Source organism: Cucurbita maxima, unplaced genomic scaffold (assembly GCF_002738345.1).
Source record: "Cucurbita maxima cultivar Rimu unplaced genomic scaffold, Cmax_1.0 Cma_Scf00005, whole genome shotgun sequence".
Lineage (NCBI taxonomy): Eukaryota > Viridiplantae > Streptophyta > Magnoliopsida > Cucurbitales > Cucurbitaceae > Cucurbita > Cucurbita maxima.
Window position 1 is genome coordinate 1604810 of NW_019272021.1, and position 15559 is coordinate 1620368.

Genomic DNA, 15559 nt, shown 5'->3' on the forward strand with positions numbered 1-15559 from the left:
ATCGTTCGAAAGCTTGTGAATTGAGATTCAAGGATAACTTCGAAACAATACACCAAACCTGTTGCTGAGTATACCCGTACTTTCAAAACAATATGTGACCAGTTTCATACCATTGACACACTCGTCGAGAACATTGATAAAGGGCATTGGTTCATTCATGAACTCGGCACCAATTTTTCAACTTATCTTACTGTTCAGATGGCTCTCACCCCTCTCCCTTGTTTAGCAAATTTAGTCTCTAATCCTGAAAGTTTTGAATTGTTCGTGCTCCCTAGAGTCTTGTTGACTCCACTCATGCCACATTTACAACCACTAACCATGAGCTTTCTGTAGCCACCAACGAGGTCATTCTTATTCCTACGACAATAATTCTTCCAACCGAGAACAAACCAATTTAGGTCAGGGTCGTCAACCACCTCGTTGCCAAATATGCCGCATGGAGGGTCATTATGCTGACCATTGCAACCAATAGTACGCTAGGTAACTCGACTCATGCTCACCTTGCCAAAGCTTTCAACATGTCCAGTTCTATTATTGGACTCAGACGAGCAATTGGTTTTTGGATACCTATGACCACCGATCCATTTATTTTGGATCAATAAAAAATTACACAGGTAAGAACTCTGGTAGAAAATAGTGTCTCTCTACCCATTACCTACACGGATACTCAAACTATTCAAACAAGAAAAATATTTTATCCTATATAATGACAAAATTACTATATTTTTCTTCTAAAATATAAAAATATTATTATATAGTTCTATTTTAAATATATATATATATATATATTTAAAATTTAGATATCACACTTTTAGTTAGTATATAATTTTGTAAGTATTAAAAATAATTAAAAAAAAATACTAAGTGAAATTTTATACCATCAAGAAAATAATCAAAATACAAATACAAAAATACTAAAATTTTAAAATAAGTTAAATAAAAATAAAAATGAATAAATTAAAGAAAAAAAAGAATATTAGTATTTAATTGGCTACTTCAGGGACTACACAAGTTTGACCCCAATGGAAGAATAAGTCATAGTCAAAAGTAGGTTGAGGCGGATCCGACCAAAGTCGAAAGGAATGGGTGGGTTAGACCCGTTGGATTTGGAGTTGGGCCGGGTTTGAGGCCTCCACTTTATAAGCGTGGTCGGCCCATTGAGTGGGTGACTTTTAGGAGCCACTCATAACTTCCTCAAGGTCTCTCTCTTCCCCGTTCTGGAGGTCGTTGACACGATCTTCGTTCCAGACCAGTGCCCTAATCTTTCGCTCTGTCGGAAAATTAGACTTACTGCAATTTAAGAGCATAAATCCGAGCGGGCAGAAAACAAAAAAATGCAGCATCAGAGGCTAAAGCAGCAGCAAGCTTTGATGCAGCAAGCTCTTCTTCAGCAGCAGTCTCTCTATCATCCTGGCCTCCTAGCTCCTCCGCAGGTCCCAGCTCCTTCCCATTTGTAGTTTCTTCCTTTTCATCACTGATTTATATTCTTTACGTTTGATTGTTCCCTTTTATCCATTGATTTTGAGCTTGATTGCTTCTTCTTAGAATAACGAGATGAGGGTTAGTTTATGTGTTTTCTTGCTACGAGCCTTAGTGTGGAGTTATACTGGACACTTGAATTATTTACAATTTGAAGGGGAGCCTGCATTCGTATGATATGTCGCTTTATTTTTTCGTTTTCACTTCACATTACCCAGTACGGTATCATGTCAATCAGGGGCGGACCTAAGAATTTTCCTAGGGGGAATTTTTACGTTCTAACTTTTTATATATAATCTTGGGCAAAGCTATTTTAGTCTTATATTCTTTCCCTAAGTTTATGTTCTAATAAAAGCTTTTCTCCTGGTTGATTGTAAGTTCGTGATAACATCTGAGTTATGATAGGATTCATTTCTGATAATGTTATTACGTGTTGTCATCATACGAGTTTCCTTTACACCCAAATGAATGATGTAGGATTAGGAAAATTGTCCTTGAGATTAGTCGCGGTGCGTGCAAGCTATCCCGGACACCCACAAATTTTAAAAAAATGTTATTAGCAGCTGTCGTGGGAAAGAGGATTAGCTGCTTCCCTATGTACTGTTCCAAACAATATGTATTTTCTTTTCACTTGCACGTGATTGTGGTTGGTTTATTTTGTTTTCCTCCTTCCCATTAAAGTTCGTTCGGTTACTTTCTCTAGTAGGATTAGTTGGAAAAAATGTTTTAAATTCAGATCCAACCTTCTTTCTATCATGGAGATGAGGATTCAGTATAATAACATTCTGATCAGGGAAGTGTCTTGAAAGGAATCCTGGAAACTTGGGACGATCAAAATGATAGAACCCTGGGTTTAGTTAGCCATACAATCTTTCAAGTTGGTTAGCTGGCAGTAGTTTGAGTTTGTGATTGTATTTTGGTTGCATGGTTAAACATTCACAGCTTTCTTCGCTACAAATAGAAAGCTTGTATATAAAGTAGGTAACTAAGCAAATTCATTTTTCGAGAAGTTATGAGGTACTAAACAAAGAAGGATGGAATAAATGCAATTTATTCCTACTTTGTTAAATAAATGGTATGAATACCTACATCCTGTTCAGTGAATAGGATAAATGTCTGTCTCTTCTTCATATTATTTTAGTGATTCATTTATCCAAGCTTATGATTTCAACTATTTGAACGGTTTGAAAATTGGAAGTGCGTTTACTTGGACTAGTTTGGATTGTTTGTAATAATCTCACATAAGCTAGAGAGAGTTCTTCTCATTAAAATAATCTTCGGAATACAAGGCTATCTAAAGAGGAAAAGTAACAATTTGCTTAACAATAAAATCAGAACTAATAACAAAACATAACTAGTACAGAGATCTAATAGCAAAACATATCAAATACAGAGATTAGTTATTGTTGTTTGTTCTTCAAAAATTTCTGAAAAATATAGAGATATTCATAATTCGATTTGCAACATCAGATTCTTTTTCTTGCGTTCAGGCATTAGCATACCTCTTTTAACTTCTCAGTATTAGTTTGGAAAACCTCATGGAACCATTTTGAATCCTACAGCTCCAGGTTGTTTTCCGTTATGACATTTTTCTCATTTTTAGTTTGCCCTTTCTTTTTGCAGATTGAGCCAATTCCTAGTGGAAATCTACCTCCTGGTTTTGATGCAAGCACTTGCCGCAGTGTGTGAGTGTTTGGATGTTACAAGACGTTTTTTCTTTTTTTAATTGTACTTTTTCATTCTTGTTAAATTTAATTTAATTCTTTTTGCTTTATTTTGATTTCTTGCTGCATCTCATGAAGCTTGTTATCAGTCTCTTTGCACTACCACTGAAAAGATTTCTTTTGCTATAGTCGTTTCATCTGTTTCCATTTTGCGATTAAATCCTGTTCTTGTTATCCTGTGTCATTTAAATGATGATGTAGTTTGTGCACTTCATAAATTTATGAGGTATATATAGTTGAAATACTAATTAACTTCTCTCATCTCATCTCTGATCCTTCTTTGTCACTGCCATTTGATTTATTGCATAATTGCTGTTGGATAATTCAGATATGTTGGAAACATCCACGTACAAGTTACAGAACCACTTCTTCAAGAGGTTTTTGGTAGTATTGGTCTCGTTGAAGGTTGTAAGCTTGTAAGGAAGGAGAAGGTTTGTCTTTTGCCGTGCATATTATCCTTCTTCAAATTCTAGAGTATTGGACATGGTGGAAATTGCTTATTTGTTCTATGTAGTAAGCTCATTTGTGTATTCACTTGTATTCATACTGACGTACATCAATGTTGCCTCTGCCTTTTGAAGTCATCCTATGGCTTTGTCCACTACTTTGATCGTAGGTCAGCTGCCCTGGCTATTTTGTCACTCAATGGGAGGCATTTGTGAGTAACGATAAGATTATGCATATATTATTTTTTATTAAGTCTTCATATTTTGTAGTATCATCTCGAATATGTTATGTGCGTTGCAGATTTGGGCAGCCTATCAAAGTTAACTGGGCATATGCTAGTAGCCAGAGGGAGGACACATCGGGTTGGACTTTCAAATGATTATTATCTCATTTACTGATTTTATGATGGTTTTTAATAACAAAACAAAAATTCCTCAATCATTTAAATATTTTGTTTCTCTTTTCAGGTCATTTCAACATTTTTGTTGGCGATCTTAGCCCTGAAGTCACCGATGCTATGTTGTTTGCATGCTTTTCTGCTTACTCCAGTTGCTCGTAAGCATCTTCTCTTTGAATATTAAACATCATTTCTCATCTTCCCTCTTGAACTATTCATTTCATAACTCCATAACTGTGAGTAATATGATTAATTGTGTTTTTCTTATTATAGATTTGTTGAAATTATTAAATTTATTTAAAAAATATATGCATACATGTAAGGTACCATATAAGCTACCATGTGAGCTACAAACAGGGTTACATATTAGCTACCAATGCAGCTTCCTCTTGGAGTATGTAGAAAAACAGTTTCCCCAACAAAAACCGGTAACCGAACACCTAAACTCAACAAAATCGAAAGAACTCAATCATGACTTGGGTTGCTGACAAACAAGAAGCCGTTATTCTTTCCTCTTAGGAGTTCAACAGCCTTTTCAACACGATGGTTTCTGTCTGGCCAACCCTTTCAATGAAGCTTTAAGTGAGATGAACCAAAATTTCTTCCAATCCTTTGGGTGCTCCCTTTTGTGGACTTTTTTATTTTTTTGTATGTCCTTATATTGTTTCATTTCTTCTCAATGAATGTTGGTTCATAAAATAGAAATATAAGGATAAGACTCAAGAGTGACCTCAAAGATGGAAGGAAATTCTAAAAAGACAAAAGGATAGCAGAGGCCTTTCCACCAATTCTTGAAATAACCTGTCTGATCAAAGGCCTAAATGAAAATTTTATTTACACCAGACTAATTCCTCTCACTTTTCCTCACCAACATTCTATCTTAGCAATCAGCGAAAGTGTCATCCTTTCTTAAGATTCATTGACAGACTTAAAAAAAGGAGTCTTCAAACAATTCTTATGGACCAATGCAACTTATCCACACTGTTTGCTAATTTCAGAGATGCAAGAGTTATGTGGGATCAAAAGACTGGGCGCTCAAGAGGGTTTGGATTTGTTTCCTTCCGAAACCAGCAGGTTTTGAATTCCTTCTCAATGCTCCTGCTAACTGTTCGTTTCTTTAATTTTGTTCTTGAAGAATGAACATTTTGATGTACCTCTTTCAGGAAGCTCAAAGTGCAATAAATGACTTATCTGGTATGTTCTGCTTGTTATTTTTTAACTTAATGGTTGTCTGCCAAGCCTTGTTATGTCTTTTGGGATTTAGTTACTGTGATGGATTTATGTTGCAAACTCATCAATCTGACAACTTATTGGGCTTATTTATTTTATTTACTCAGGTAAGTGGCTTGGGAGTAAACAGATACGTTGTAACTGGGCAGCCAAAGGTGCTGGAGTGAATGAAGATAAACAGAGCTCAGATACCAAAAGTGTGGTAGAACTATCAAATGGCTCATCTGGTGAGTTTTGTACAGAACCTGGACCACATATCATGCATATGACTTTCTTTTATTTCACCAGTTACTGCAGAGATTCTTACTTTTGCTATTATTTTAACAACCTAAAATTGGATTGTGATTCATGTATTTGACTTACACAATCTGTTTCTGTGCTAGTGTGAAATTTGGTTCTCTGTGACCTTGTTATTAGAGTAAGATTTTGAAAGCTAACTTCATTGCCTTGATTGTGCAGAAGATGGTAAAGAGTCTGTAAATAATGAGGCTCCGGAGAACAACCTTCAATATACTACTGTCTATGTGGGCAATCTCGCCCCAGAGGTAAGAAACTACTTCCATTATTGTATGATCTAACGATTTAGCACTTTAACATGCATGTTGAATGTGCACTAGCACAGAGAGCCCTTTATAGGACTCCATGTATAGTGGAAAAGATGTTTGGGGGTGCTATCATGTTTCTTGTGGAAGATATTTGATAAAATTCTCCTAAATATCATCGTTCAAGTATATATCTCATTTGGAATCAATGATTTTCTTGTCTGCAGGTCACTCAACTTGATCTACATCGCCATTTTCATTCTCTTGGTGCTGGGGTCATTGAGGAAGTTCGAACTCAGCGGGATAAAGGATTTGGTTTTGTGAGGTATAGTACTCATGCTGAGGCAGCTCTGGCTATTCAAATGGGAAATACTCGGTCTTTCCTCTGTGGAAGACAAATAAAGGTATTGTTCTGCTTTATATGGTGAAGCTACTCTCGTACTGCTAAATGTTATATTGTCCATATTCCATAGATTTGGGTCTGAGCTGATGTATTTTGGCCACCTGGAAATAAAATTGAAGGTGCATAAGTCTTGATATTGGACAGATGGCTCCATTTTGGGTGCATAGTCACTGCTCTTTCTGTTTACAAATTTTCATATACGTAAATGCACCCTCATCCACTGATGGAGAAAAGTTAACAAGTTTACTCATCAATGGTCAATTAAGCGTCAGTTGCTCTCGTTTATTTTCACTTACAACTGTCGAATTTCCAAGTTTATCTACAATCTTCTAGGATCCCTGGAAATTTTGTCAGAAATTAACTGGTGCATAATTGTACTAATGATGACCATCCTTCTCTCATCGGCCCGCTAGATGGACCTCCCTGCCCCTCCTCCTTCTGGTATTCTCTGCGACCTTCATCTTCCCCTCTCCCCCCAAGATTCCTTACAGTGTTCTTCATTTCATCTTCTCCGCCTTCCTATGCTTTTTATGCATTGAGTGAAAACCTCTCTTTATGTATTGAAGTTGAAAAGCCTATTAAGCTGACAATGCCAAGCTACTGAGTAAAGATAACACACACTCAATATCCATTCATTGGACTGCACTCCCCAACTCGTATTAGGAACTGTTCTCCCACAACCAGGTTGTTTTGAGAGTTTCATCATGATTCCTATGTTTTGTGGGTTTTTACATCATCTAACTAAAAAGCTCTGTCACTGAGACTCTAAGGAATGATTCATCTGGCTCACCCATTGGTTGATAATTCCGGCTGGAGGGTCAAATCATGGTTGGGCCTCCTGCCTAAATCTCCTTCTCAGCTGCCTTGGCCCCCAGTCTTTTTTCATCCCTAAACTCTCTCTCCATGTCTTTGTTAGAACGAATAACTTCAGCCCATTACCCATTCTCTTTAATGCAGGCAGTATAAATTGGGCCCCATCCCCTTAAGTTTGAGATTTATGATGAGGATGAAACTTCTCGTGGACCATCTTAGAAAATACCGCTTCACCTTTGGCAATGTTCAGAAGAGAACATGATCTCAGCAAAATCAGTGCCATAGCGTCTCAAGAACTCTTCCCCTTGTTCCTTTCTCAAAAAAATCAGAATATTCCTGTGTTGAAGAGACAACTTGCAGTGACGAAATCCTCAGGAGGTAAAGTAGCATCATGAGTCTCAAGGAGGGAGACGAGAATACCATATATTTCTGGTTTGTTTTCTCTCTGATGCCAAAAGTGATTTTTGAGAGAGTTGATGAGCAGGTATTATGCTGGTAAATGCGAGAGATACTGAGGAAGCCTTCATCGATAGCTTTGCTAAGCCATCATCCAAAACTCCACTCAAAAGATACACCCCCTGGATTGGAACCCAATAAACCTCAATCAGAGCTTTTTTTTCTCTTGAGCTTCTCTTCATTGAAGATGAAATTCTGGCGGCTAAGTCCCCTAGCTGGTAAGGATTTTCCGTTGTTATTCTTTGTTGCATGTTGGAATACTCTCAAATCAGATATAATGAAGGCGTTCTAGGACTTCTTTTTCCTTTATAGAATGGTATTATTATGCTTAGTGTCAGCAAAACCTATAATACATATATATATGCTTACTCCCCAAAAAGTTGGAAGCCAAGAGTGTGAAAGACTACGCAGAGCCATCTGCATCACCACTAGTCTTACCTCATGACATCACCTAGCATCAGTTCACTTGATTATTGATGTCTGACAAATCCTAAATTCAAGCCTTTCAGCGTTGAATTATTTGAAGGTTTAGAACTCAACCCTGACATTAAGTCTTTTGATGAAAAAGATTGCCTATTTTGGGACTTTATCCAATCTTTGAAAGGGTTTTTGGTAATAGACGGAAATCTTGGTCTTTGGTTGCCTCTCAAATGGCAACGGTTCCATTCTTTTATCATCAATGGTCGTCCAAGTGGAAAATTTCAGGCCTCAACAGGTAGTATACAAAGTTGGCCTCTCTTCCCCTTCATCTTTAGTTTCATGATGTTTATTATTTATTATTTATTTGCTTATTATAATAATTTTTAGCCGGATCCTTCACAAAGGTCAATCCCTCTGGTTTCCCAGATGGCTTTTCTGTTGGCAGCTGCTCCATAAACCACCCACGTTATGTTGATAGCGCCATTATTTTTCCCTACAGATTTAATTGGGACTTAATTGGACCGAGCCCTGGTATAAAAAACCTAGGTGATAATCTTCAAATTCAGAATTAAAAATGGGTAATCCTCTTCCCATCAAAATGTGACTTATCTTCCCAAGGCCATAAAATACTCTGATGCCTCCTCTGACTGAAAACATAAACCTTTCTAGATTGAATCTCCTTGGTCTCATTCTGCCAATGTCCTCCGAAACAGTGCCAACATCCTCAATGTTCTTCAATCACTTGGCCCTCAGACTATCTCGGTCTCAATTTAAATGGCTCCCCCTAATACGTTTCCTTTTGGGAACCAACCATTGATGTGGTAGGTACACCCTTATTCTCGCTTCCTTCTTAAATCTCCCATTTTACTACATATTCCTTTTCAAGTCGCCAAGAAACGTCATCTCCACTGTTGTCAAATTTCTTCAGAGCTTTTGTGATGCCGACAATCCCTTCATAAGTTCCCATATAGTCAACTGGAAAAATGCCTCTTGCCCCATCATAGGTTTTGGAGACCTATTCCAACATAGCCAGGTATAGCCAAGACGACATTTTGCTGTAGAAAATGAAGCTCTTTAGAGAAGGTATATTTGGCCAAATATTCCCTTACCCCGCAGATTGGTGGCCTAATTTTCACTTGAATATCAGGCTAAAGTTTCTTCAGTTTGTGCTTCCCAAAGACTACTGGTGCTACGAGGGCTCCATTTCAGTGGTCAAACTAGAATTATTTGAACTAAAGTGGTGTACGCTATTATTTGGAGATGGCTTGAGAGTATCGAGAACTTTTTTTAAAAAAATTATATATATAAGCTGAATTTTAAACTTTTTTTTTTGAAAAATTAGATAACTTTTGGAGCCTTATTTTGAAACTCTTCTCTTCTTCTTGGCGTCTTCTTTCTAAAGATCATTTTTTTAAATTATGAGCTTTTGCATATCTTTGCTAAGTGGAAAGCATTAATGGTAACCCATTGGTATTGGTCTAGTGGGGATATCTTTTTTTATTTTTTATTTTTTTTCACTGTCCAAGAAACAGAAAATTTCATTGATTGAATGAAGTCTTGGGGTATATCTCATCTACCCTTTTTGTATATCTTCTTTTTATTTTACTTTTCTATGTTTCCTATAAAAGAAAAGAAATCTCAGCACATCCACAATTTGTTTTTGGGTTGTCAACGGTCTTCATCTCAAAATTTTGACGGATGCCTGGAGATGTTCCTCCCCTCTTCCCTCTTACCAAATCTTTACAGCTTAACTTCTGATGTCAATCTACCGCTCATCTTTGGAACAGGGAGCTTTCTGTGTGGAACATAAATATCAGAAGGCAACTTTAAAGACAAGGTGTTCCAAGATTGGCTGTGAGTATCTTTCATGGGTTTCATCGATGGTTGTTGCCTAACATCGGTTCCAGATTCTTGGCACTAGCCTTCAAACCTGTTGGGTTTCTTTAGTTACAAATCTCCTCCAAGACTTAAATCTCCACAAAGGCAATTCATTCCAAGTTTATATAAAATTATAAGGAAAGGGGAACTTCCTAAGAAAATTGAGATCTATAAAAGTATGAACACCCAAGAGAAGCTCCAAAGAAGGAATACGCAGCTGATCATCTCCCCTACTAGATGTGTTGTGCAAGAAAGACTCAGAATCCCAGGATTACATAATATCCACTGCGGGGTTGTCTCCTCCTTTTGGCATTTCCTCTTAACTCTTAACCTCTTTCGGTGCAGCCCTGGTCCTTATCCAGAAGGTAAACTTAAACCTTCTAACCCTCATGCTCTCTGACCCCTTCAAGATTTTTTGGGTCGATATCATCAACAGTTTCTTTTGAATTATGTGTCTGCAGACAAACCAATGAATTTTTGTAAGTCAAGAATGAAATATCATGAATCTTCTAAATCCTATTATCCTAACTGCCGCTGATTGTGTAGAAGATAATACAAAAAAGCCCCAAGACTTCATTCAATTCCTATGCAACTCATCCACACTCGTGCTCTCTGAAATGTTATGTTCCTAGCTTGGCTGGGGCTTTTGTTCTCTCTTTTGTCTATTTCACACAACGAAATTTTGTTTCTTTTCAGCCTTCCTACGTACTTCTGGAATTTGTCCTTGTTATTTAGTCCCACTATTTATTGTGAAAGCGTGTACCACACTCAGTTTTAGCAATATGGAAAACATTTTTGAAGTTTGTAGTTGAGATTCAAAATAGAAAAGAAACATGAGAATTGGTTTTTGATCTTTATTGCAGTGCTCTTGGGGTAGCAAACCCACACCACCCGGAACAGCATCCAATCCACTTCCACTGCCGGCAATGGCTTCCACTCCTGGCCTTTCAGCAACTGATCTATTGGCTTATGAGCGGCAACTATCACTAAGCAAGATGGGTGGTGTCCATGCAGCACTTATGCACCCTCAGGGTCATCCTCTGAAGCAAGCACCAATGGGAATTGGAGCAGCTGCTGCTAGCCAAGCATTATATGATGGTGGCTTCCAGAACATTTCATCCCAGCAACTTATGTACTACCAGTAGTAAATATGGCTTAGCTTTTGCTTTTGCTTTTGTTTGATGAAGTCTATTTATATCTACTGGCTTTTTCTGAGATTATGAGCCTTCAGTGCGCCCTCTATATCCGACTTTTTCCTTCTTTTGGTGATCAGATTCTTTTACACCTACAGATGGAAAGTATGTTTGTTACACCTTTTTTTTAATGTTGTTAGTGCCAGTGGCAGCGGCTATGGGCATTAGAGAAAGCCTGTTTACCAATCATAAAGTAAATTTTAACTATGTTTTCTTTCTGTAAGACAATCTTGTTGTTACATAATATAGAACATATTCAACTGATTAACCATGGCAGCTTTCTGCTCCCAATAAAAGAGAGCAAAAGAGGCAGAAGAGATCTGAGAGCGTACTGCAAATAGTGGGCTCTTATTTATTGGCGTCTCTGCTTTCAGAGCTCATCTATGATTGTATATATTGTTTTTATTGTTTAACCTCCAAAGACATTAATGATTGATTTTAGTTTGATAATATTATTATTAGGTAACAAATTTCTTGCAATAATCCCTAGTGAAATACTTTCACAACTCAACTTAATTAAGAAAGTGTGAGATTCCTCATTGGTTGGGGAGAACGAAATATTCTTTACCTAACAAAGGAATTAATAAGGGTATAGAAACCTCTTACAAGGAAGCTCGAAAGGAAAAACTCAAAGAGGACAACATCTATTTGCGGTGGGCACAGACTGTTACAAAAGTTGTACAGGTCAATTAGTTGTTACGGCTCGTTTAACCGGACTCAATTAGATGTATTCAATCAAAGGAAAATACCAGTAAGGGAATTAATGCTTGGAAAAATCATTTCATTCAGATGGAACAAACTAGAGAATGATACAGATCCTGCAGTCATTCTCAACTCAACATCTACATAAGAACGCTAATTCTTCCGCAGAGGAGCTACCTACCATTGATAAACACTGAGTACTTGTCTACATTTTGAAGTTTTAAAATACAAGTGGTGATTGCAAATAGATCAGTCTGTTTCCAGCCTCGCTATGTACTTATCATAAAAGAAGGCAGCTTTCTCAAGATCGCCTAGTTCAGTGTAGCAATCAGCAATTGCTCCAAAAGCTTCAGTGTTTCCTGATTTTTCTCCTTCTCGTTCAGAGATTGCCAAAACCATTAAATGGTATTTGATTGCTTCTTTGTACTTCCCCTGCCTCTGCAGTGAAGCCCCTGAAAGATCCATATCCCAGTTCTTGTCAAAGCGATTCCGACAATTGCTCCATAAATAATGGCATTTTATATTACAGTTGACAGAGAAACAAAGCTATAGCAAAAGATATGCATGGATCATTAAAGGCAACATTAGCCATTTCTAGGTGCATAACCTTAGCAATTTGCATTGCTGAAATTAACAGAAAAGATATTAGTTTTAGAAGGCTTTCGAGACATCTCCAAGGCCAGGCGGGACTCTGAAATTTAAATCTCGAGGTCGATGCTTATATCGATTCGTGAATTGGCTCATGCATCCTACAGAAGAAGACTCACACCTCCTATAGAGTTATTGATTGGTGAAGAGCCAGAATGCAGCATTGTGTACAAGGAGAAAGATGTACGCAGAGAATTAAGGGTTCCACATGGTGGCTTTAAGGCCTTGAATTCAATGAAGATAGCATTGTTCAAGATCTTTTGGCACTACCAACATGGAGTGACAAATATTCTGTTTTTTAGTAAAAGGAACAAGAACAGGCAGCAGGTTACTAGCTTTAATTCAAAACGCATCTGGATAATTCTGACGAACGGCTCCAAACAACTTGAAGGTGTTTTGTCTTTAAAGCAATATAAAAAGCAAGAGGTTAAATAGGTGATAAAAAACAAACCTAAGCCCCTTGCAGCCTTCTTCTCCTTTATCGGATCCTGCAGACCCTGAGCAAGCTCAAGAGCAGTCTTAAAATCCAGAAATGCCTTCTCTGGGTCTTGATTTCTCAAAAAGTTCTTTCCAGACTTCAATCGAGAGATTAACTCCTCCTTCCTTGGATCAACAATTACATCACTCTCGAATGTTCTTCCACCAACAGGAGCATAACTTAAGGTGGGAGCATAAGACTCAATCTTTGCTTGCCTTCTTAATGCCGCATTAATCTGGCGAAGTTGTTCATTTAACCGCTTCAGTTCTCCCTTTCTTTGCCGAGCAAGCAATCCTGTTAAAAGTATTGTAAACTAGACCAGCTTTATTTTCCCAATTCAAACTAGAAATGTAAAATTTTCACAAGATATTACAAGGATAATTACTATGGGTTACCGTAGAAATTTAATAGTAACACTAATATGAAATAAGGTGTCTTAATTATGCTACAAAGATTTCATGGTGGATGACAAGATCCATACATGCTGTTTAGATTTAACGAGGCTTTACTGTATTTTTTAAGTGTTAGAGAATTGTCTTTAAAATTATAAGTTACCATTAGTTAGTGGCCATTATGGTATTGATGAGCATGAAAGTCACAACCTTTCAATTAGCCATAAGTTATCATAAGTTTTATTTTCAAGGCTATAAATAGTCATTCATGTTTGTTGTTTTAGTATGAAGATTTTGGATATCATAATGAAAGTGGCATATTATGCTTCTTAAACTATGAGCTTGTTCCGTTGCATGTCTTGTGTTTAGATTTGCATGCTAGAGTCATTCAAGTAGTTTTGAACAAACTATCTTGTGGAGTGATTGAATAAGAGTTTAGAAACAAGTTTTCTTTACTTTTGATCTTGATCATCAAGGTAATCTTTAGAAACAAGTTTTCTTCAAAAGGCGGAAACTTGATCAAGTTGTCTTCAAAAGTTTTCTTTACTTTAGAAACAAGTTTTCTTTACTTTTGATCTTGATCAAGTTGTTTCAGTCGCCTATTGACAAAGGCAGAATACGAAGGACAGATCAAAGGTTTTCAGATTGGTAGTGAAGGCTTGAGCATAAACCACCTTTAGTTCGCAGATGACACAATCCTCTTATCTGATTTGATGAATGTCTCATCCATAAAAAACATGATTGAGATGGTAAAAACCTTCAAAGGATTCTCTGGACAAAATATCAATCTCCAAAAAACAGAGATCATGGGCATCAATATTAGCACAGAGATCATTGAAGAATTTGCTAGCATATATGGTTGTAAAAAGGGAGAATGGCCGAATATGTACCTAGGACTACCTCTAAAAGGAAATCACAAATCCTTTTCCTTCTGGAAGATTATTATTGAGAAAATAGAAAGAAGGTTGTCAACATGGTCATCACGTTGTACTTCAAAAGGCGGAAGACTTACCCTAATACAAGCTACATTATCCAACCTCCCTACCTACTATATGTCTCTATTTGAAATGTCACAAAAAGTGGCCGCAGATATAGAAAGACTTTTCAGAAATTACTTGTGGAAAGATAGTGCACACCTTGTTCGTTGGAATATTATAAACCTCCCAACAAAAAAGGGAGGTCGCGGTCTTCTCTCGATAAGGAAGAAGAACACAGCTCTCCTCACCAAATGGATATGGAGATATCATCATGAAGAAAAGGCCTTATGGCGAAATCTTATAAAGGCTAAATATACTCCTACATCAAACAAAGATCACCTCCCTCCATCTTCTACCAAAGGGCCTTGGAAGTACATAAAGAAACATCAAAATCTCATCACCCACCTAACTCGCCATAAGGTGGGGAATGGGGGAAGCACATCATTTTGGACCAACCCATGGATTGAAAACACCACGCTAGCTTTGAAGTATCCACTTTTGTACAGGCTTTCTCACAACAAAAAAGCCACGATTAAAGAAACGTGGAATGTTGTCAACAAATTTTGGGACTTGAAGCTTCGTAGGAATCTAAAGGATAATGAAGCAACAGAGTGGGCCGAATTAAGCCTTGACTTTGCCCTTGTGGTATTGTCAAACAAAGAAGACTCACTAACTTGGCTCCCCAGTGTTGACGGGGTCTTTTCTACAAAATCCTTGATGATGGACATGGGGGAAAAAGTAGAAGCAATAAATCCCACGCTAGCAAGGACAATATGGAAAGGACATCATCCTAAAAAGGTGAAGTTCTCCCTTTGGGAAATAGCGCATAAAGCCATCAGCACAAGTGAAAATCTTCAAAAAAGAATGCCTTACATCACTCTCTCTCCAAATTGGTGTCCACTTTGCAAGAAAGCAAACGAATCACAAAGTCACTTGTTTATGCAATGCACATACACTCAAAATTTCTGGACAACGATTCTTAATATATTTGGATGGCATCTCACATTTCCTACGGAGGTAAAGGATTTTTTGGATATGGCCTTAACGTACCACCCTTTCAAGAACGCAAAAGCCCTATTATGGAAAACCTCATCATGACTTTCTTTTGGAACCTGTGGAAAGAAAGAAATCAGAGAATATTTGCAGAAACGACACAGACCTACACAAAACTTTTCGACAATGTTTTTTACCAAGCTATATCTTGGTGTAAACTATCTAATATTTTTACTTCCTATAGTTATACCTCCCTCATTGCAAATTGGGAAGGTCCTTTGTAAACATATGAATTATACATCCCTCTGGTAAATTTCACTCATAAATAAAATTGTCTCTTACCAAAAAAAAAAAAAAAAAAAAAAAAAAAAAAAAAAAAAAAAAAAA

The 15559-nt window shown here is 37.2% G+C and overlaps 2 protein-coding genes across 5 annotated transcripts in view; one reads left to right on the forward strand and one right to left on the reverse strand.

Moving 5' to 3' along the window:
- Positions 1 to 1183: 1183 nt before the first annotated feature.
- LOC111479942 (oligouridylate-binding protein 1B-like) lies at positions 1184 to 11247 on the forward strand. Of its 3 annotated transcripts, none has more exons than XM_023124867.1 (12): positions 1184 to 1433; positions 3103 to 3164; positions 3532 to 3634; positions 3785 to 3861; positions 3951 to 4012; positions 4118 to 4205; positions 5046 to 5121; positions 5211 to 5241; positions 5385 to 5504; positions 5737 to 5822; positions 6047 to 6223; positions 9699 to 10128. In XM_023124867.1, exons 1-12 carry the CDS (start codon positions 1335 to 1337, stop codon positions 9804 to 9806), a joined length of 1089 nt encoding a protein of 362 aa, XP_022980635.1. In that variant the 5' UTR covers positions 1184 to 1334; the 3' UTR covers positions 9807 to 10128. The 3 variants fall into 3 exon arrangements, with proteins under 3 accessions (XP_022980635.1, XP_022980634.1, XP_022980633.1); XM_023124866.1 differs by lacking the exon at positions 9699 to 10128 and adding an exon at positions 10653 to 11247 and having other exon boundaries at positions 1187 to 1433; positions 5740 to 5822; XM_023124865.1 differs by lacking the exon at positions 9699 to 10128 and adding an exon at positions 10653 to 11247 and having other exon boundaries at positions 1188 to 1433.
- A 495-nt stretch (positions 11248 to 11742) lies between these two features.
- LOC111479975 (protein FLUORESCENT IN BLUE LIGHT, chloroplastic-like) overlaps positions 11743 to 15559 on the reverse strand; it is a 5251-nt gene continuing 1434 nt past the window's right edge. Inside the window, exons 4-5 of one of the 2 annotated variants that reach the window (XM_023124908.1) lie at positions 12784 to 13104; positions 11743 to 12136 (exon numbers count right to left, since the gene is read on the reverse strand). In XM_023124908.1, the coding sequence (XP_022980676.1) occupies positions 11934 to 12136; positions 12784 to 13104 (524 nt within the window). In that variant the 3' untranslated portion in view covers positions 11743 to 11933. Of the gene's footprint in view, positions 12137 to 12178; positions 12624 to 12783; positions 13105 to 15559 lie in introns of those variants that run through there. The other variant, XM_023124909.1, reaches the window with a different exon arrangement.

What these genes read in the sequence shown, in the direction of transcription:
- LOC111479942 (XM_023124865.1), top strand. Translation starts at nt 1,335, where the DNA reads ATGCAGCATCAGAGGCTAAAGCAGCAGCAAGCTTTGATGCAGCAAGCT. An exon ending in GCAAGCACTTGCCGCAGTGT is followed by an intron (nt 3,165 to 3,531) that starts GTGAGTGTTTGG and finishes TGGATAATTCAG; the next exon opens with ATATGTTGGAAACATCCACG. An exon ending in TGGGCAATCTCGCCCCAGAG is followed by an intron (nt 5,823 to 6,046) that starts GTAAGAAACTAC and finishes TCTTGTCTGCAG; the next exon opens with GTCACTCAACTTGATCTACA.